Source organism: Thermobia domestica, chromosome 12, assembly GCF_964235325.1.
Source record: "Thermobia domestica chromosome 12, izTheDome1.hap1.1, whole genome shotgun sequence".
NCBI classification, from domain to species: Eukaryota; Metazoa; Arthropoda; class Insecta; order Zygentoma; family Lepismatidae; genus Thermobia; species Thermobia domestica.
In genome coordinates this window covers 74,247,072-74,270,844 of record NC_137465.1, presented here as the reverse complement: position 1 = coordinate 74,270,844, position 23,773 = coordinate 74,247,072, and the positions used below count along the sequence as shown (strand labels likewise).

Sequence of the window (23,773 nt, the reverse complement as noted above, 5' to 3'; positions counted from 1 at the left end):
CAAGATGGCACATACGTATATTGACTTGAAAATACGTGTGACCTGCTTTATAAATGATGTTGTGCTTAACTTGACAACATTCGAAATATTAGTCTGAAAATTTTAGACTATAAATATTACTTTCATTAATGTTCTGTGTAATATATACAATTGTATATGAATTTTTGTAATAATACAAATAATAACGTTCTTCACTGGAAAAGAAAGAAAAAATAAATACTCTTTGATTAATTTTCTTCGTGTTGATATATCATGAAATGTATATGTATATATACATGTAAGATAAAATAACTCAAGGATTTGGATAAAAGAATTAACTTACGGAGGCTAACCAAGTATGTAACTACTTTACTTGTTTGCTCAAAAATACAATAAATTAAATCGCCATGATGCATAATCATCATTAGATTCCTCGTGTTATGTAATATGCGTAGTTACACACATATACATATATTTGCAAAAATATTAGAATATGTAAGATATCAGATTGCTGAAGTTAATAAACGAAGATCTAAGTATGTATACATAGATAACATAAGGATGGCACAAAAACCAATAAGTAAAATACATCAACAAAGTTGACAGAAAAATGAAAAGTTTTAATATGAAACCGAATGATGGAATAACATATCGAAACGTCCAAATATCCTATGGTCCGCCAAGCCGTATTCCACATAGAAGTGTGGTTTGCAAGATAAATTAACCTCTCGAAAGATAATTCAACTTGAGAAACCACCCTGAAAAAAAAAATAAATAAATAAACACGCAAGACATCTTGGTAGTGAAAGAAAGAAAAAAGTATACGGAAACCCCATGAACGACATAGTATCGAAGACAAAATAAGATCGCGTTCAACTAATATTCTTCTTAAACCTTGATTTGCATTTAACTTACACTACTTGACAAATGCTAAGGAACAGTGCCATTTTTCGGATTAATTCAAAATAGACATTAAGGGAAGAAATTAAACGCATTACATAAGCAGTTGAGACAATGTGCAATTATTCTAATGGAAAAATGGTACATATTGTGCCACATGGAAAAAGAAGAAAACGAAAAAAGAAAAAAATGCTCTTAGGAGCATGTCCATAAAGCCACGCAAAATGGGTCTTCCTGCCACCACAAGGACAAAGATATGAGCACCTGAGTAAGATATGTGACTCCACGGACACTAATACACATTCTGTATCTGTTATTCAGACTGTCCACTAAACTAGTGAAGAGTCCTTGGAAGGTATTTTCCCCACTTCTCTCGCAAGGCGTTTGTCAGTTCTTGCACGGTTCGTGGAGGAGGAGTTCGTTGAAAAACACGTCTGCCAAGGACATCCCAGGCATGCTCAATAGGATTAAAATATGGAAAGTAGAAAGTAAACAAGCTATTGCATATGTGCAATATCTTCACGTTCTAGTATGTACGATACTTCATCGGTCCTGTGTGGGCGCGCACTGTCGTCCATAAACAAAGTCCAGACCTACCGCACCCCGAAAACTACGAACACGATTCCGAAGAATCTCTCTGCAATACCGCTGGATGTCACACTACCTCGCTCAAAGATTGAAGTGGGGTCCTGCTATTGTGTATAATGCCTGCCCACACCATCATGTCTTGGCCATAGCGATCACGTTCTTGAACATTCTGTTGTGCATAACGTGTTCCGCACTCTATCCACAGTAACTGGTAGCCAGAATCTCTTGTCACAGTGAAAAGGGATTCGTCGAAAAACACCACTCTGGACCACTATTGCTGATCTCAACCAATATGTTCCTAACACCACTGTAATCGCTAGCGACGATAGCGTGGTCCAGAGTGGATGTATTTAATAGGCTTCGGTGCATACAAACCAATCTGATTTAAACACCGCGAAATGGTTTTGGTAGATACATGTGTACTGGTAGCAGTTGCAAGGTCTGCAGCTATCTGACACGGAGTGCGCTGTCTGTTCGTTTTCGCCACTAGGAATACGTATTGACCGTCCTGAGGTGTGGTCTTCCTTCGACGATCACTGGCATGCTTTCGTATCGCATTTCCACCTTTCGTGGCCTTTTTCAATTGCGAGGTAACACTTTTTGAACTCCCATTGCTATCGCCTCATTTTGAACGGCTTCCAGCCGCCCACGATCGTACGCACTTAAATGCTGTCTTGAAGCCATTTTGCCCTTAATTATTGTCCATTCACACTGAATTTCACAGAACGGAGTTTCACCACCTACAGCGCATTTACGTCAAAAACCTCACTGCATGTACTTTCGACTGAATACGGATGTTTCGTGCACTGCCTTTTATACAGATAAGTCCTGCTCAACTACGCCTTCTGCATTGCATTTTACTGAAATTGGTCGGCTGCCGGGAATACTACTGGCACAAATCAGTTTCTCCTTAGCAATTGCCAAGCAGTGCAGCATTATGGCTTTCAATTATTTCCTTTCGTCTTAAATTTGATATAATTAATTTACCATTCTAATAGATACCTTCTTGTTCGTCAACTTCCTTTTTAGCTGTCATACCAAAATGAGATAGCGTGAATTCTTCAGGTTTAACATTTAAATGTGATTCTGCTGGAGCAACAATCAAACTAGCACTAATGGTACAATAACAAACAAGCTTGAACAACATACTCTGGTCACAACGAATGACAATTACAACACAACACACGCAAAATAGTTCTAGATCTCTATTAAATTGTTCAATAACATTACTGGAGCACGACAAGGTGTGGTAAAATGAATTTTGACGTTATACACTTCAATCGCTTGCACAAACTGATTTCCAATGAAATGCGGTCCACTGTCAAGTTTAAACACAATCCCATATGCATGAGGTAGTTTCGTAAGATATCGAGTAGCTCTTGTTGGTTTTCGTAAATGGTAAGCTACTAAATATCGAGAACACGTCACACAATGTAAGAAGGTTAGTTTCGCCATGTTTATCCCGAGAAAAGGATCCTATAAGATATATTGAAATGATCTACCTTACGTTCTTAGCTGGTACACTTTGCATTAAACACTGCACAGGTTGATTGCCTTTGTACACATACACAATTAACAGTCATCTATGTATGATTTTATGTCACTTCTCATATTTTTCCAGTAAAACAATCTAGATATGATGTTAAATACCTTTAAATCCAAAATTACCATGTTTATGAAAAATATTTAAAATTCACTAAATTTGGTGGAGCTCACATTTTAAACTTATCTGGAAAATGAAAATCTCGAACCATTAACAAACCATTTTCTAACGTGTTATTTTGCTTCAAGTTTCTAGAACTACTTCGAAGAGACTAATTTTCTTCACTTTCACCACGCTCGATAAGCATCACACTCCCATTGTAATTTTGCAACCATTGCAGGATCTAAATCATACACTTCAGACTGAATAGCCTGAATAACATTCACTATGATTTCATGTTCTATTGGAAACATTCGCGACGATCACTCAATACATTAGATTTTTCACTGATGAATTCTACCTTATAATTATATTGCTGTAACTCAAGTGCCTAACGCATTAATCTTGCATTCCAGTTACTCATGTGCTTTAACTGTGTCAAACCCTTATAATCACTACGAATGTACACTTTCACTCATTTAAACCAGAGATGGACACCCTCACTCATTTTTGCCCTCAAGAGGGCTGCCCTCACCCTCATTTCGGTAGATGAGGGTGAGGGTGTCTGAGGAGTGTGAAAGAGTCATTGAGGGTGAGGGTGGCTGAGGGCGAGTATGAGGGAATCAACTGAGGGTGAGGGATTCAACTGAGGGTGAGGGTGAGGAAATTGATTGAGGGTAAGGGTGAGTGAGGGTTAGCAAAAATGCCCATCACCAGAATGAATTCCTGAAGGATGTTTGCTTGAAAGTTATTTGTTTGGGAAATGGTTGAAATAGCACTTTCCTGCAAACTTCAAATAGAGTAGCAACCTGGTTGGCACAGAGTGACGTAATTAGGTCATAAAACATCAGCTGGTCCAGTGTACGAATTAATGGGGATGGTGAAAGGGATATTCCGCGTGACAAAAATTTAATTCCCTCCCTGAAGAACATTTTCATTTTTTTCCCCTCTCTAGTATTTTTTTCGAGTGGTCATATAGATAGAAAAGATAACGTATTTTACGTAACGAAACTAAAAATAGGCATTTATATCTTGCTTAAAACATGTTATAAACATTTTTGCAGTCGTTAGAATCACACACTTTGTTTCTTGGAATAGTTACATATTAATGCGGAAAACATTCTCTTTGTCAGAAGCAAACTATAGAGGCTCGAGAGAGGTGGAAAGGTAACGAAAATTCTGCAATTCTTGGAAAAGCATGCATTGTAAGACGTGTCAATCTCAAAAGTCCTCATAACATTCGTTGTAACGGATGATCTATAATTTAATAGAATGGCGTATTAGCTTCTATACGCCTGCTTAGCAGTATATATATATATATATATATATATAGATTTCGTTTTAACCACTGAACTTAAAGTATTTAAAATTTAATTGATAAGTTTTAGATTTAGTTGTCTGCTTAAATGTACAGTACACATCATGGTTTGCCACTCCCATATAGAAACGTAATTAGTGGTTACTCAAATTTTAACTAATACAAATTTAAACTACTGTTACTTATTTTCTAACCCTTCTCATCGCTAGTCTAGTGGTTAGCGTGTGCACCAGTGATGCACAGGGTCACGGGTTCGATTCTCGGTGAGCGAACACAAGGACTTAATTTTACCATTATTCATTTGCATTAGCTGTCCGTCTCCCTTAGAATAAAGGGCATAGCCATGGAACGTTACACTAACCATTCTAATTTTGTATTTAAGGAGCCTGGCTTACCAACACTTCTTGAGGGTGAGAGATGGTGCATGAGCGTGGCTAAGGGTGAGGGTGAGGGAGTCGGGCGAGAGACTCGATGTACTATTTGTAATGTGTTATATTTATCCACTTGAACAGTGTGTGACATTTGAGGCTGGTTTTGGAAATAGAAATGTTTCTTTTTTCATAAGTGGTATTTGAGGCTGGCATTTGTATTTGTTGTTTTAGTAACAAATTCTATGGCTTTTTTTTTTTTTTTTTTTTTTTTTAATACCTAAACATCATAAAGGAAACCTCTTGAATTTACAAGGTAGGAAATTTATATAAACTCTTTTTCCGAAAGCCACTCTAAAACAACGGTGTGTAGTTTCCCACAACTCTCTTTTGGTATTGTTTGTCACAATATTTTTTATTGACGATATATCAGTTCCTATTCCAGTAAAGATTGGCACATATCTGACGAAACAGCTAAATGTTGCCGGGAACTTACATTCGTATTGATCCCTTGTAAACAAAAGTGGTTAGTGTTCTCGCCTTCGGGACGAGAGAAGTCTCATACAATCTCGCTGCTGAAAAAAACATTTAGCTCCAAATGAACACGAAACATCCTAAATTTCACGATAGCTTCGTGAATTGACATTTGCATTTCTATTTTAATGGAGTCCTTTATATTAACTCATTTTATATAATGTACTACTTTTCAGTTATATTATGCAACTTAAGAACCGGCTTTTATATACTCAAAGTAATGTATAGATGAATCGAAATGTAGAACCACACTATCGGATTCGATATCCGATTTCCTTTCGTCTTCTTTTTTAATAATATTTTCTCTCTCTCTCTTTCTTTTTATTGTATCTTATTCTAACCTATTAATGCATTTAAATTTTAATATATTACAGCATAGATTTTCACAGTCTGTTGAATAAACGTTATGGAAATTGGAAGTTCAGTTCAGAGTAATAATGTGGGTTGTTGTATATTCCATTCTTTAATAAGTTCTTTTCTTTAAAAAGAAAGAGGACTACCTTTAAGATTCTTTTTTTTTTTAAATATATGTAGTAATATATCCACGAACTGCATTATTAACTCACTAGTATCCACTACCACAAATATGTACAGTGGATATAGTTCATTTCTGGGGATTATTCTTTAAGCGTAATTTTCAAAGTTTGAGACATGTCAACATAAGGATTTGAGATATTAAAATTTTCCCGATTATTATTATTACTTCTTTATTTTCATTATAATTGTGTGCCAATTATTTTTCCCGGTCTCAGTCGACAAGCAAAGATAGAATAGAATATTTGTTGTCTATTATTATTATTATTTTGATACGAAACCTTAGGTGTCGTCTATCGGGCGACAACACACACTATCACAACTCACACGTCCATTTGGTCGGCAACTGAGTGGAATAATTAAGAACTGCTTTTCAGAAGTAAGCAAGCATTATTATTGTTCTTTTTTTTTTTTTTTTTTTTTCATTTCACATTAATTCGTATTAAGTATTCAGCTGTAAATCATTCATTGTTGACAATTTTATATGGTAAGGTAGTAATACTTAAGATCAGGCACACACCTAGAAATTTTTCTTCGGAGAGATATAATACTGCATTCCACTACCCGAAAAATCAATAAGTAATTGTAAAATACTTCCACCTGTATTTTTAGAAAGAAAGTGATAAAACCAAATTTATTTATTTATTTTTTATTTATTTATTTTTTTTTTTTGTAAGAGAAAGAGTACAGATAAAGTTTAAAATCAAATTTTCATTTTTTCCTGTTAAATGAAACAGGAAACAAAATAAATTTCCCTGTTAAACAAGTACAGTTTTATCGAGAAAGTGTACAAATGTATGTTGAGGTATAAAGTTTAGGGTCATCCGGACCCGGTGGACCCCCGTGAGTACGCCCCTACTTAAAACGTAACCTACTATACCAGGCCCTTGTGAAATATGTAATTTCCTTTCTTTCCTTTTTTTTTTTTTAAATTATGTCACGGTTAATCCAGGGAGAGCTATTGTAGAAAAATAATTACTGAAGCAGTTTCTGGCAAGGCCAAGGAAATACGCTCAATGTACTATTTAAATGGTACAATGGTACATTGATCTTCATCAGAAGGTAAGCCTTTCCAAAACTGCTATCAATTAATGCTATTATTATTAATATTATTATTACTATTGTTATTGTTAGTGACTAGCCTGCGACCACCACGGCTTCTTCTCCCCAACCTTTGGCAAAAAAAAAAAAAAAAAAAAAAAAAAAAAGGTAGGGGGTCAGGGAAGTATCATAGCTCTATGAGGAATAGAATGTGATCGAATAAATAAAAAAAAAAAAGCTTCAAGACCCTTTCACTTGCATCAATGGATCCTTTCACTTGCATCAGTATTTAGCTTGAAATGAACACGAGACATCCTAAATTTCACGACAGCTTCGTAAATTGACAATTGCATTTCTCTTTTAACGGAGTCCTTTATATTAACTCATTTTATATAATGTACTATTTTTCCGTTATATTATGCAACTTAAGAACTGGCTTTTATATACTTAAAGAAAAGTATAGATAAATCGAAAACAAGAAGCACACTATACTTATCATTTTCAAAAGTATTACATGTAACATCTAGACTCAAAGTAGTGTTATGACGTAAATTTCATATTCACAAACATCTTTCTTGAGCTTTCATTCACTTTAATTGGTGTTGTTTTAGCGAAATACATGCTATAATCAACTCACGCTTTCAAATTTTCTATTCTTAAATTCGAATTAAATTAAGAAATGTTCATATTTAATGTATTCTAGCAGAACAATATGTTCTCAAACACATAATTAAAAGTAAAGGCTGCTCTTGAGGGAAGTCACACTGTTAAAAAATTAGTTTTCTTGCTTCAATGTAAGGGAGAAAAGAATCTGATCGAGTTAGAAGGTGCGAGGCATGATTGGGAACACTACTGCGGGGTTCTAGGATATATATATGAAGGGCTTGGTGCAATATAGTGCTAAGCCACATATTCTTCCCTGAAAAGAAGTGAAATTGGGCAGCTGCACTACCATACCAATTAATGAAGGCAAGAACAACACTTGTGATATTCATTGACACCTATTATCCATTTTTGCGAACTTGTCAATAGCAATGGGTCATAAGATATCCAAGAATCCTAAATTATTATTATTATTAACAAATCTGGCTTACCACATAGGTATCCAAACTCTCGAGCGCGACGCTTTCGAGATCTCAAAATCGTCAGTCGAACTCAACTGCACTCGGGCTCAGTAAGTGGCCATCTATTTTATATATATATATATATGATTCTCATTCAAGTGATTGAAATTTATATATTGTAATATACTACGTAGATATAGATTATATCTACGTTATATTATTATTTAAATTCCATATATATACACTCTTTCCCTAGCTTCTGTGCAAGTGTCATCATCGAAAATTAAGGAGGCTTACGTCACTGACCTGTCCGGGCAACTGTCACTAAATTCTTCTCTGTGCAAATGTCACTCCGGGTAAGTGTCATAAACTCATCGAAACCTAGAACCACACTATGCTTATGATTTTCAAAAGTATTAAACATAACATCTAGACTCAAAGTAGTGTTATGACGTAAATTTCATATTCACAAACATCTTACTTGAGCTTTCATTCACTTTAATTGGTGTTGTTTTAGCAAAATACAAGCTAAAATCAACTCACGCTTTCAAATTTTCTATTCTTAAATTCGAATTAAATTAAGAAATGTTCATATTTAATGTATTCTAGCAGAACAATATGTTCTCCTGCACATAATTAAAAGTAAAGGCTCCTCTTGAGGGAAGTCACACCGTTAAAAATAAATAGTTTTCTTTCTTCAAAGAAAAGGTAAAATGATCGAGTTAGAAGGTGCGAAGCATGATTGGGAACACTATTGCGGGGTCCCAGGATACACTATATATGAAAGGCTTGGTGCATTATATATATAATGCACCAAGCCTTATATATAATCAGGGTGGAAAAAAAATCATGATTTTTTTTAAAAAAATCATTTTTGTTGATTTTTTTTTATTTAAATCGATTTTTTTGATTTAAATCAAATCTTTCTTCTCGTAAATTACAAGTGGCGAACTGAAGAAAAAGCATTAGGAATTAATATTGAATGCTAATTATGCCATTTAAGTGAAAGTATTAGGGTTGAATTTTCAATTAATCCCGAATTGTTAACCTCTGTTAATCCCAAACAATGTTTCTTAACACTTTTAAATTTGGGCTTTTTTAGAAGGAAAATTATGGATAAGCAGCTACATCATCATCCCTATTTTATCCTAGGATCATGATTCATACCTCATTCTTTTAGAATAGAACAGCCTTTGAAACGGTAACATTCACATTTCTCTATCATGTCCCTGAAGCGGGAAATTTTGAGAGAAAATGGGATCTTTCTAATTTTTTTTTTTTTTTTTTTAAATTTTGATCCCCTCTGGACTCCCTTGTGTTAACGCACATATCTCAAAATCAACTGGGAAATACTAAGGGGTGTACTAAATGTGTGTATAAAATTCCAAGCTATCTTGAATAGTAAGGGCGGGGAAAATATTTAACAATGAGCTAAGAACATCCCCACAATGCCCCAGATAACCCGCATGTAATAAAAAAAAAAATTCCTCAGACATCTCTATTTATCCTAGGGTCGTGATGTGTAATATAAAAGATTTTCAATCGTACCATTCAAATGTCTCCATCGTGTATCTGGGGCGGAAAAATCACGAAAAAGATATTTTCTGTTAAAAATATCCTTTTTTACTTTTTACCCCTCTGGACCAACCCTCTGTTTTAAAATAGAGATCTGAAAAACTGAAAAATACTAAGGGGTACATTGAATAAATGTGCAAAATTTCAATCTTCTAGGTGCAAAAGTAAGCCCGCGAAAAATAATATCCCCCAAATACCCTAGATTCCCGTATAAAACAGGATCTCAGTTAACAGTTTCCTGAAACATCCCCATTTATCATAGGATCATGGTTCGTACGTCCTTCTCTTCAGAATACAACAGCCTTTCAAACGGTACCATTCATATGACTCCATCTGAATACCGGAGAAAGCTATTTTGTTAATTTTTTTTTTTTTTTCATTTTCCCCTCTAGACCCCCCTGTTTTCAAGCAGAGATCTGAAAACATCTGAAAAATACTAAGGGGTGCACTGAACGACTGTGTAAAATTTCAGTTTTTTGAATGCAAAATGTAAACCCGCCAAAAAATAAGAATAATAGGCATAACAAAAAAAATCTTTTTAAATTTATGATGTCATCACATACTATGTCTCGACGCAGAAAGGCGTGAAAGCATAGGTAACATGTTCTACAATGCCTTCAATTTTGAAAAAATAAATAAAACGAAGTAAAAAGGTTTATTGGTACTTCCTTAATCGAGCAATGAAGATTCGATTTTTAATAGAATAAAGATAGGTAATATAATTTAAATATTAAGCATTAAGGAAAAAGTATAGCAACGTTTATCAAAATGTCACTTTTTTCACAAAAGTTACTGATATGAAGTTAGTTTGGTAGGGGGCATATTTTTAAAAAAATTGGAAATAGCTTAAGGCACGAAATGCATAAATTTCGCCTAAAGTTATAAATCTTAAAAAAAAAAAATCGGAGAGTGGATAGGACCCCTCTAAATACGCCCTATTATCTGGGAACAAACAAGCAGACGCGCACGCGAAAGAATTTCCGTCTTAAATGTCGATGGTGATTTCCCCATTGGAATAGTTAACGATTTAAAAACCCAAACCCATTGTTACGAAGAGAAGAAAGCAGCATTGCTCCGTTACCCGTTCAAAACCGGATTTTCCCTAATCATCTTGTGCATGATACTTGTTTTCATACTATGGTGTACATACTACTGTACATTTGAGTCTCATTGTATTATGATTATTAACTTCTGTAACCGAAATAACGGAACAGAAACGGAATTTTACTTATTTTCATTTTAAATTATTTTAGGTTATAGTTAAGGAGCCGTACTTCCCATTTAGGGAAGGACGAGAAACGCTATACTTTCAGGAATTATTCATTGACTATCTAGGATGTTAAAAAGTAGGTAATAGACTGAGTTCTTGCCCTTGTACTTAGGGTGTTTAGGTAGTGCAACAGTAAGATGTATCCTCGTGCACGGGAGATGAGAAGTAGCTGTTCTTAACTATTACCTTATTTTATTTCGGAATTTGATTTAAATCAACGATTTTTATTAAAAAAATCAAGTGATTTAAATCTTGATTTAAATCAATCCACCCTGTATATAATTTATATATATATATGGGATATAAATAATTATATTCCGTAGATATAATGTATATCTACGTATATTACAATATATAAATTTCAATCACTTGAATGTGAATCATATTTACCCTTACTTATTGTTTATTTAGTACATGAAAGTAACTGTCAGTGTGAGGAAGTCGACTGAGGGCGAGGGTGGCTAAAGCCGTGTGTGAGGGAGTCCATTGAGGGTAAGGGTGGGTGAGGGTGATGGAGTCGATTGAGGGTAAGTGTGTCAAGTGAGGGTGAGGGTGGCTGAGGGTGACTGTAAGAGTCAACTGAGAGTGAGGGTGGCTGAGGGTGACTGTGAGGGTGTCAACTGAGGGTGAGGGTGAGTGAGGGTTAGCAAAAATGCCCATCTCTGATTTGAACCACATGTTGAATTTCCGCATACCCGAAACCAAACAGAAATACTCAAGTTCGACAATAGTTTTCTCACACTTGGTTAGGGTTCGGCTAGCATACTCTAAAACACACTTTTCACCATTAAGGTAATGATAGACGCTAACAGCTAGCCCAAGGGCTGAAGCGTCGCATTCTACATAAAATGGCTGATCAAGCTAAGGATGGTCTAACATCACTTCCTTCATAATGTTCTGCTTCAACATTTCAAACGCAATCTGGTGGACTTGTTCCCATTTCCACCTCTTTCCCTTTCAAAAGTTCACAAAGAGGATTTGCGATTATAGCGTGGTTCTTAATAGTACAAGCATACCATTTGAACTGCACCAAAAAATGTACGAAGCGTTTTTAAATTTCTTGGGACCGGTAAGTTAGCAATTGCCTCGACAGATTTGGGATCTCGTCTAATATCTTTAGCTGACACATAGTAACCTAAGTAATTGATTTCGCCAATACCAAAATACACTTCGTCAGATTATGTATCATGTTTGCGTCACTCAATAATGCAAGGACTCCATCAAGTATGGACAGAGGTTCAGGAATTGTTTCTGCACTCATTGCCATATAATCTACATAACGAATTAAACGCTCTTGCAAGTATAACGGAAACACCTTATTCAATAGCGTAGCGTTAAGTTTTGCAACGGGTAGATAGTATTGCTTCTTCACTTTGTAAACTTCCATTATTAGAGTTACGTTTATTGTAAAAATTATTAACGGGTAATAGTTTTGCAAACTATCCACTTGGCTTTATCAGACACTATGAATACACAGGTAGTGGCAGATCATATATATAAAAGAGACAACAAAACAATTCCTGAATGTTAATTGGCTAGCATAGGCTATGTTTATTTGATTTTATTTATTTATTTTGGAATCATTTGTAGTTTAAGATATCAATATTGAAGGATATTAAACGTTACTTGTAACGTAAAATCCACATCTTTACAATCTACATATATGAAAACTAAGTATTCCATATAATCTATTATTAGAAAAAGCAGACACAGTGCAAAATATCACATCGATATCTAGAATCTAATCAATGTCTAAACTTGAGGTTTTTACTTCCTGATGAAAAATTCTCTGTGAATAAAATTGTAGGAGCTCTGTATTAATGAACATTTCTGGAAGGAACATGTTGATATCTTGATACTTTTTATATTTTCCTATAATTATATATATAGCAACTCAATGCTACGATTTCTCTTCTCGACATTTCGTTTAAATCATGTATCTAATTCAATTTAATTCAGAAACATTGGATTTAATCCCAGCGTGAATACCCGTAGTTCAGAACAAACACTAAGTTAGAGGTACACAGTCTCAGTTTTGGAAACAAATGTGAAATTTCTTACTATCAAAATTTCATTAGAAACTGATTTTTTTGCACGATTACACTACTGTTTACAACATATGAAAGTCTCATTTTGATCAAATTTCCTAACGATTAAATTAAACCAGTATATCGATATTAATTCATTCTGATGAACTTTGGTGTATATATACTAAATAAATTAAATTGAATTAATTCATTAAATTCTAACTTTCTCCACAGAACAACTAAACACCGATGCTTTTAAAACTATAATAAACATCCATTCACGCTCGATTCACACACATAGTAAATTGTATGCAAAACCAGATTGCGTGGTGAAATACTCTTATGCTTTCTTCTTCGTTGAAAGCCTTTCACCCAATGAAAAAACACACCCTTTTCAGGAACATAGACCTGTATTGAAAACTGATAACGTACTGATAATCTCCATAACAGTCTTGGTAAATGTTAATACATGAAAATTTTCCTTGCTATACTACAACAGAAAGCGAAATCTTTAAGTTTTACGTCCCACAGTTATGCCGGCTAGGGTAAAGGAGATGGAGATGATGATGAGAAATGAATGAAATGGTGTAATGAAAAAGGTGTGAGGAAAGGGAGAACCCCGAAAAAACCCAACGCACACGGTGTTTGTCCACCACAAAGCTCACTTGGTGCGAGCTGGGATCGAACGAAGGACCCTATACACCAGAGGTGAACGCTCTACCACTCAGCTATCGCGGCCCTATACTACAACAGGGTTCCCACTCAAACTAAATAATCGAATTTACGGCCTTCTCACAGGTTTCACGATCCAAAAACTCAATTTCACGGTAGGAAAATTTATAAAAATAACCTTTATTGTCCACACGACAATAGAAACCGCCTGGTACCAGATCGAAGGGCGTGGGCACACCCAAGGTATCTCGGAAAGGAAGACGTAGGTTGAGTTTATCAAACTTTAGGTTCTTTATGAAATTTAAAAAAAAAAAAAAAAAAAAAAAAGCTTTTGATATTTTCACATAAAGAAAAATATAGGAAACAACATCTTTCAAGTTGCAAGCATGAAACGCTACCCAGGCTCCGGCTTTGTCCAAGTATATTTGATTTTTGGTGATATTATGAGCAACTTTGTGACAACAGGCGAGAATTCGTATCTGACAATAGTGGGCAAAATGGACCAGTTTAAAGAAAGTAGTAATTAGTTATTTGGTGTTATGCACATAAATGTAAATATTTCATTAGTCTTACAAAAAAGATTAACTATGAGTATCTGAAAAATCCTCACTTTCTTGGAATAACTTTATATCATCATGAAGAAATAGTGGTAAAAACTAAACTTAACTAAAAATTAAAGGTAACAATTTCAATTTGTTTTAATAGATAATCAGTTAATGCAATGAAATATTTACAATTCCTTACATAGTTATGTATCTAACTTTTTTAGCACTTTTTATCTTTGACAATGAAACGTTAAACGTTTCGAAAATTCGGAGCATTTGGACACAGTAAAGATTGGAAATCACGATGTAAGTTACCTGTTGCGTTAATTTTGATTATTCTTGGCTATAATTTTAGCTGACAAATTTGCAACCACTGACAAGTCTGTTATTCAAATGCTGATTGAATCCAATATTTTCTTATATCCGTTTCTGTATGCCTTCCTTGCTCTAGCAAGACAGTATGATCTAAACATCTTTAATCCTATTATTACTATGTACCTGAAGAGATTTTATATCACTTGGGAATATACAAAAATACGTACGATTGTAAGTTACAAATAGATAAGCATCCGTCAGTATGTTGTCATCTTTTTGACGGATAATTGTATACGTGAAATTAATATTATTTATAAGTCCTAATATATATAGGTTCTCTCTAGATACATAATAACATAATTAATGGCGTTTAGGACCTATTACGTTGTTCAAGCAAAAAAGACATACAGAAGGATGTAAGGAAATTAGTTTCAATCAGGATTTAAATAACAGACGTAAGATGGGTCCAGATTTGTTAGCCGAAATTATAATCAAGAATAAATAAAATCTACGCAAGTAGGTATGAAGCTATATATTACTGAATTAGCGTAAAATATGTACATTAATTTTTTAAGTTCTTATCAATATTTCCTATGATCAGTCTTTCCAGCGTGATTTTACAAGTGGTAAATACAGTAATTTAATTTAAAATACAATAAGTAATTCAACTATTTCTATTACAATGAAGTAAAGAAATAGTCTGGTACATTTTGTTAACGTAACATAATAACTTATCTATATTTTAATTAACATAAGTTCATTTGAAGAGCCGATTCTGCTCTCTTCGTCAGCCTCAATATTTCGAAATGAACGCGACGTCTAAAAACTCGCGAACAAAACAGCACGAGACTGTATCGAAATGATCGTATCATATTAAATATAACGGCATAATTCAGGATATTCATTGTCTTACATTATGTCCGTTAAACTTATGTTTCTTTTCTGAGTATTATTTGATCTAATATCATATTCTCTCTTCCTTATCGCTTTTACCAGTAAAAATACTTATCAAACATTATTTACCTGTACCATCTAGTCACAACCTGATGGGTATACACTCTGTTTGGAGAACCAAAGAATTTGGCCAAACCAAAATCTCCAATCTTCAATACTCCATCACTATTTACTAATAAATTATTTGGTTTAAGATCCTGTAATGAAAAATAAGATAAAAATATAATTGTAATAAAATATAATGAACAAATTAATAACAAAAGTAATTATTAGTGATGAATGAATAATATACAAAGTCCCTTTTATACAAAATTAACACAGGTCTAAATCAAACTTTCATTTCAAACATTTCAAACTTTCATGAAATTTTAAAAATACATTTCTTTTTCATGGAAGTTCAAATAATCTAACTTTTATCTAACACAAGCAAAATTCTCTCATTTTGAATCTAAAGAGGGAAATTAGTTCGCAGTAAAATAATGTAATTGACGCGCAAAGAACATTCCCAAAGCAAGAAGTTTATCTGAGCACTCAGGTTACGTTTCAACCTCACTTTAAAATAAGCTAGTCGGAAAAGATGTTATAAATACACAGAACTACTACTGAACAGACTGAACCAGTTTCTTGTATACGAGGACACTATAATTGATAGCTGACCCTGATCAATATCTGAGCATTTTTTTTTTTTTTTAACAAATTTGTCAGATTTAACGAAAATTTTTAATTACTTATCCTGCAGTTTCAGGATGTCGCTCTACTCATTTACTTATGGGATCCACATTAATACGCGCTATGTTGTATTATTATATGAGATTCTCTAGCTGTAGCGCGTCGCTGTGAGTCTCGAGAGAGAAAAGATTTTATATTTGTTTCTCTATTCGTGTACGAAACCATCATTACAGAAAACAATATCTACGTGGCAGACAACATAATCTTTAATTTTAAATTAAAAAGATCCAACTCCATTGATTTCTCAGTTTCATCATCTTGTATTGCTACAAAAATCTTCGAAACAATAGCTTCTAAGAGCTTAATTTTATTTTCTGCTCATATTTTTATTACAATATTCTTCGAAAACAGTTTTATACATTCAACACTTACGGTACTACCGGTTACATTTATAAAATTTTAACCAAACTAAATACTTACATGTAGTATTAACAAAAAATAAGAAATTAGAACATATATAGGTGGTCAAAATACTACCAAAGTTAACCTAGACAAACAATGCCTACTTGGAGAATGAGTTTGGAGAACTATTGCACAGGCGGTGAGTACTGTAGTGACTGTCCACGAGAAATCGTCATTTTGGAGGGAGGGACTAGAAAATTAAATTGTCCCGATATTCTTGAACAGCAGAATTACGTCTGACATTGTAATTTTTCCAAAGTAATATTATTAGAAAGCTATTATTAGAGAGCTAAAGAAAAAAAAAAAACTTAAGAAATTTCGGAATAAAACAACTTAAACTAATTTAGAAAAAAAAAAAAAAAAAAACAGGAAACAAAACTCTCTATCATAATCTGATACAATGAAATTTTCTCCATCCAAAATGTGATTAACGTTGCGAAAGAAATCGAAATAAAGAAAAGGGAAAGGATAATTGAATTCAAAAGACATCAACAAAAGATGATATTCAGAAAGCTACACAATATTGAATCCCATAACGGATACATATCACAAATATCACACAGATAATAAAGTAAAGACGTCTTAGACGGACAGAGCAAGTCGTTTATACAGATAATACGCAAAAGGTGCACAGATCTACTTGCTACGTCTAGGAAACGACACCATTTAGAAGAATAAGAAGGTAGAAGATAATATGAAGCACTGTCCTAAGAATGTAACTTATTAAATCCTGAATGAATTGGCTTAACACAGAATAAGGATCCAATGGAGAGCATTAGTTTCTACAGCGATAAATCTTTGGAGTTCTTAAGGTCGTAACAGAAAAAATAATAGTAATTCGTCGAATATTTGATCGAATTCTTATAGTAGAAATTTAAATAGTTCTGCTTTAACCATTTATATTAAAATATTAAATTTTTATTTTAAAATCATACATAATCTTTGACCTTAAATACATCGAATACTTTATAGTAGATTTTTGGGAAAAACTTCTGTAACACGAATCCATTCTCTCGTTTGGTTATGGAATCAGTACTACAGATGTCATGAAAATGGTAAATCTATGGAAACTAAAATACAAGAAAATAAAATCTAACTGCAACTTGAAGACAATTTATAGTCATGAAGAATCATAAGTCATTCTATTTTAGATCGGCAAACTATTCAGCTACTACTATTATTATAAGGCATCATTCACAGTTGTGCAACATTTATTTTCACAGTTTTACGTGACATCAAAATGCCTAGAACAAAAAATAACATTATTTATCGCGTATATATTGAAATACAAGCGTATACAGGGTGAACCATTTATCTCAATACACCCTTGTAGCGCTTAAACTAATAAATACAAAACGCTGAAATTTCGTACCATGCAAATATCAACAAGGGAATATTGTTTACATACTCTGCAATACCAGATTAAGTATTGCCAAACTAGGACGAAGTTGTATTTTTTCAAATGGTATGTCAGAGTACTACATTTCCAAATCTACATGTAAAACGGAAAACTTGTAACACCACACTTATTAAGCAGTGTTGTAATCTACAGATGCTACAGTATTAAAACATCGAGAAACAACCGAATTTTGGAGGATTCTATGGTACAACAGTAATAACGCAAGTAACACGGACAGGGTAATGCACACACAAATACGTTAGTGTCAAATACTACGGTCGTCATATGATGCATTTCGAACAAGCAGAAATGAAGTCACAAGGGATAGAAAATTTGACTTTTTTCAAAGGACTTAATTTCGAGAAAGTGTTTAGGTAAACATCCCATCGAATTATGAAAAATGTTCACAATAAAAATCATAATGCCGTCTACAGCAATTTGATTTCAAACCATTCCGGAGATATGAAAAAAAAATATTAAATTTGATATGTTACTTAAAATTATATATATATATATATATATCTGGAAACTTTTCAAAACTATTTTTGCTTTACTTTGCTTCTATAACATTACAACAATACATTTTCGTAGGTGTAATTACAACAAGTTCTCGGAGTTACGTAACTTCAACAGTGACACAAACTTTAGCAATATTTATCATATCTCCAGAACGGTTTGAGATATCAAATCGATGTAAATCGTATTATGATTTTTCACATATGATAGCCATTCATACAATTGGATCAGGTATTCATCTAAGAAGTTTTTCGAAATAAAGGATTTTGAAAAAGATTAGATTTGCAATCCCTTATACGTTTGTTCCTACTCTTTTGAAATCCGCTATATCATGATTATAGCATTAGCCACTAAAGTATTTCGGAGATGTGCACTGCCTATCCATCTCACTTGCGATATTACTACTATAGAAGTCGCCAAAATTTGAATTTTTGTGATCTGTAGTGTCCTTAGTTTGCAACGCTAAATTACAAATGTAATATTGTGTTTTCCTTTGATATGTAGATTTGAAATATGTAATAACCTTATGACGTAACACCATTTGGGAAAAAAATATTTAACTTTATGTTGGGTTGGCGGGACTGTTTATCGCAGAGGACGTCAAATAATGTGCCCCTATCAATATTTGCACGGTACAAAATTCCAGAGTGTCTCTCATCTTAAAATATTTGAGTCACAGAGGGTCAGGCCAATGTCATTTGACAGCTGATGCTATTGGGTTATTCAAAAAGCGCACCAGTTTTGGATCATCTGGCAAATTTTTGTTTCTCGTTTTGCCGACATTATTTTGTATTGTTGCTCTACTCAAAAACATTCAGATTGTCGTCTTAGTCTGAATTTATCGCATTTCTTCAGTCTGTGTCTAGCCATGGAGCAATTTACTATAGTGCAACATGTGCTAATTGTTGAAACTTTTTATCAGAACAGAGAAAGTTATGCAGCAACTGTCAGGCGACTTCGCGCGGTTCTAGGGCGAAAAGAGGCACCGAATGAATCAACAGTTCGCAGACTTATGAAAAAGTTCATTGAAACCTGTTCAACAGTGAACATTAAAAGTCCTGAGCGTCGTCGTAGTGGTCGTTCTGAGCAAAACATTGCGGTGTCACGCTGTCATAGCGAATTTCACAAACAGAGTTATTACATGCCAGCGCAGTAGAGGAGGTCATATGCCCTACGTCATTCACCATATCTGAAATCAGAATGTGTGATGAACATGTTTATGAATTTTGTTAGTGTGTTTTGAAAAAATAAAGTTCATAATTTGATGTAACAAAAAAACCTATAGCAGATGCGCTTTTTGAATAATCCTATAGCAGATGTGCAAAAAATGTTCGAATTCTTATAATCAGACGTAAGTATTGCGAAGTGAACATCAGCGAACTTTCCGAAAAACTGAACTACAATTTACAATTTTATTTCGATAAAGGCGCAAATGTGGTACACACTGGTGAAGAAATTCATGCTGTTTATGGGCAAGATGCTTTAATACCCAAAAGAAGCTTCAGTTGCTTTCGTTCTACAAATTTCGATGTCCAAGATGCTCCTCGCATGAGGGACCAATCAAAGCAAAAGTGAATATTCTCGCAAGTTGAGTAGGACCGGCACGTAAGCAATCATAACATCGCCAAGAACCCAAACATCCACAATCAAACAGTGTTGAACTATTTGGAAAAAGCTAGCTACAGAAAGACGTTCAACATACGGGTACTACATGATCTGAATCGGAAACATTTACTCGATATAACTTCAGTCTACAAATCTCTACTGAACCTTAACGATCTCGAGCTATTTCTGAAGCGGTTGATCACGAGTGATCAAAACTAGATAACCTCCAACAGCATGCGAAAAACATCGTAGTCGAAGCGACAAGAGGCTACACAATCTGTGGCAAAGTCCACATTGACGCCCAGAAAGGTTATGTTGTGCGTTTGGTAAGATTGGAAGAGCATTGTGTATCACAAGCTGCTACCGCAGGATAGAACAACAGACTCGGATCCGTGATTGTCGACCATATTGCGAGTGCACCTAGTAAGCCAAAAGAAACTGCTCAACAGAAAGGGTGTCGTATACCGCTTACATCTTTAACAACGTGTCTGAATTTGGCTGTGAAGTTTTAATGCATCCACCCCATAGCCTGGACTTGGTACTGCCAGATTATCATTTGCACAGATCTCTGCAGAACTCCCTGAATTGTTTTAAGTTAATCTCAAAATAGGTCTGTGAAAACCATGTCATTCTTTTTTTCTTTTAACACAAAGCATAGAAATTTTGTAACAACGGGATGATATTACCAGAAAAATGGAAGGTTATTGTACAGAATGGTGTATATGTGGTTCAAAGGAAAGGTCTACGAGTCCTTTTGGTAGCAGCGGGCAATGGCGGAAGCCAGAAGAGCATCGAGAGATCAACAATGTACTGGTCCATACAGTGGTTCTCATAATACGGAACCTGCTTTACAAGGAACGTCTAGACGTGCCTGTTGTAGCAGTAGATAATGGCGAAAACAAATTGAGCATCGGCAAAGAAGTACATTCCTAACAGGTAAAGGCAACGGGAAACCAACGTTATTTTTCCTATGACCACGCTGTATGGGAATGAGGATTTTTAATTACCTCAAATGGGCAAAGAGAGAAGAAAAAAAAGCTCAGAACTCCCCATTACAAAAACAGTCAGCTCCAAGGATTTTGGGGAACGTCAGGAGTCTAAGGATGTAGTATTATAGAGAATAACTGAAGAGAAAAACTGGAGGAGGGTATGGTGGAAATCAGCAAAACAGAAAATGAAATGAAATCTTTGAGTTTTACGTCCCACGATTATGCCGGTTAGGCTAAAGGAGACGGTGATTATGAGAAACGAATGAAATGGTGGAATGAAGAAAGTAGGAGGAAACGGGAGAACCCCAAGAAAACCCACGCACACGGTGTTTGTCCACTACAAATCAGCAAAACAGAAAGAAGATCACTTGTGGTAAAGTGAGTATAGAATTCTTAAATCGGCAACGGAAAACGAAGTCACTAGAGTTGGATCTAAAATGAAAGAAGATAGCATGATGAATAAGAATTCACAAATACCAGTAGTAAACACGACAGTTCATAGCAGTATGCCAACAACAACGTACGATGACGAAGAACAACAAGTGTATGAAATGACAAAGCATCACGGAGGATATAAAAGAAGAAAATCTTATTCTACCTAGGTAGTAAGATATGGGAATGCGATCGTAAGAGAAATACAGAAGGGAAAATAGTCGGGAAATAAGGACTAGAAGAAAGCAACGTAGGAGGAGAAAAGGAGAGGAGAAAGTGCATTCTTAACTGTAAGGGCAATGGGAAACTATTACATTTTTTTCAAGAACACGCAGAATGGGAATGCAAATTGTTGAAGATCAAGAGAGAGAGAGAGAGAGAGGGGGGGGGGGTGAAAAAGAGAAACACTGACGAAGTTTGTACGAACAATAAGCTAGAAGTAGAAAGCTCATTGTTCAAGAAACACCAGTGAAAATTTATACTTTAAACTCAGGTCGAGTTCGAGGAAGCATTACATGGCCTGCAACATAAAAAAAAAAGCACCAGGTGACGATGAGATAAAAGCAGAAACCAAAGATAGTGTAGGATAGGAAGTTCAGGACAGGTTGTATAATTAATTAATAGCATCCTTATATGCACACTGAAGGAATCACTGTCGCAATATGCAAGGGTACGCTGAAATCACACGGACATCTAACGACAATGGACGAGAACCGATTGACAAAGAATATTTTCAAGTACATCACAAGACTAAAGGTCACAAGAAAACGGGTAGAAGAGGATCGAAGACACGCAGTGGAGAGTGGACTTACAGCGGATGTGATTCATAATAGGAAGGAGTTTAGAATCCGTATTGACTCAAGACATTCATTCAAGAAGGAACGACCTAAACATAGGCCCAAACCAACAATTTCCGAAGAACAGAGCAAGGTCACAAAAGGATGTAGTTGTTCCGGATGATAAAAAGAAGAGATTGACCAGAAAGTCCTGGGTTCCATCCTGTTCGTAGTCGACCAAATCCTAAAGAAATAAAAATAAATTATGAAAGGTTGCCCACACTAAAAATAGTTGAATTTCATTAACCCTCCCGAACGACATGTTTAACCGCTGTTCTGTCCCAATACATTGCTGGCTTCACTGAAGCCTGAACTCGGAAACAGTATCAGTTGAGCATGATCCATGAGACGATGACAGCTTTCTGGGAATGGTTCATTTGTGGCCCATTATAGCCACTCAGCAATTGTAAAACGGTGCAAAGAAGATAGCTTAATCGTCAGCAAAGCTAGTGTTGATCTCACCATCCGACAATGTGCCCAAAAGGCTCCTACAGTACGTAGTCGGCAGGAAATTACGAGAAGAACACGGCCCCAGCCAACTCGAACCACGAATAAAGAGCGCGCTATTAGGACAGCAGCGACACAGGGCAACATTCAAACGCAGAGAAGTTTGGCCATATGGCAGATATCTCACAACGCACGATTTCCAACTTTATTTGGAAGAATCTCGCACTGGAGCTACACCACAAATTGCGCTAACACCGCCTCACAGAATGAAACATCTAAGAGATTCACAAATGAAAAAAAAAAAAAACAAAAAAAAAAAAAAAAAAAAAAAACTATATGAAACATTTCTCGAAGGGACGTTTATCAAGTCAAAACCGCCACATCTGAGAATCTTAATAAAAGTTGAACCAATCGGTACTGCTACAGTACTAGTTATGCTATAAGAAACAAATATTATAGTGGCGATCATGCCTTGACGTCAAGGTAGAATCGGCACTTTTTTACAAAATAAATTTGAGAACAAACACTATGTCAATCGTTAGTGCTGGCTAGTGCTACAAGCACAACATCTGTACTCTCTGCGTACGAAGAATTATTAATAATATAAAAGTGACGATTGTAAACGTGGATCTAATAATCATAGAGCGTGTAATCAGAATTTCTCTGAAAACAAGTGAATGGCTATACTGACGGTCAAGTAGTAGCCAATAAAGAAAAACCGAATATATATATATATATACAGGCGCGAATCCAAGAGGGGCTATAGTTCCCCCTTGACGCTCAGGTATACACTGGATAAAATGGGCTTCAATTCTGCTTTACACTGGATAATGCGGCAAACTATGGTTTAGCCCCTCCCTTGATCACATTCTGGATCCGCCACTGTAGATATATGTATGTATTTCTGTTGCACATGGTTATGTAATAAGTTGTAAGAACGACGAATTCGTTGTGATTGTTAATCAGATGCAGATTCGTTGATCATTTTGTTAACTTAAAATTGTCTACGCTAGAAATTACAATTTAAGATTTAGTAGAATATCTTTGTAACACTGGCTAAGATATATGCCTGACGGACTTAAATTTATGGAA

The 23,773-nt window shown here is 34.8% G+C and overlaps 1 protein-coding gene across 2 annotated transcripts in view; it reads right to left on the bottom strand.

Moving 5' to 3' along the window:
- Window positions 1–23,773, bottom strand: part of LOC145666515 (cyclin-dependent kinase 7-like) — a 155,985-nt gene that overhangs the window by 47,867 nt on the left and 84,345 nt on the right. For both annotated transcript variants that reach the window (XM_081733802.1, XM_081733803.1), the window contains exon 5: window positions 15,396–15,523. In XM_081733802.1, the coding sequence (XP_081589928.1) occupies window positions 15,396–15,523 (128 nt within the window). The remainder of the gene's footprint in view (window positions 1–15,395; window positions 15,524–23,773) is intronic.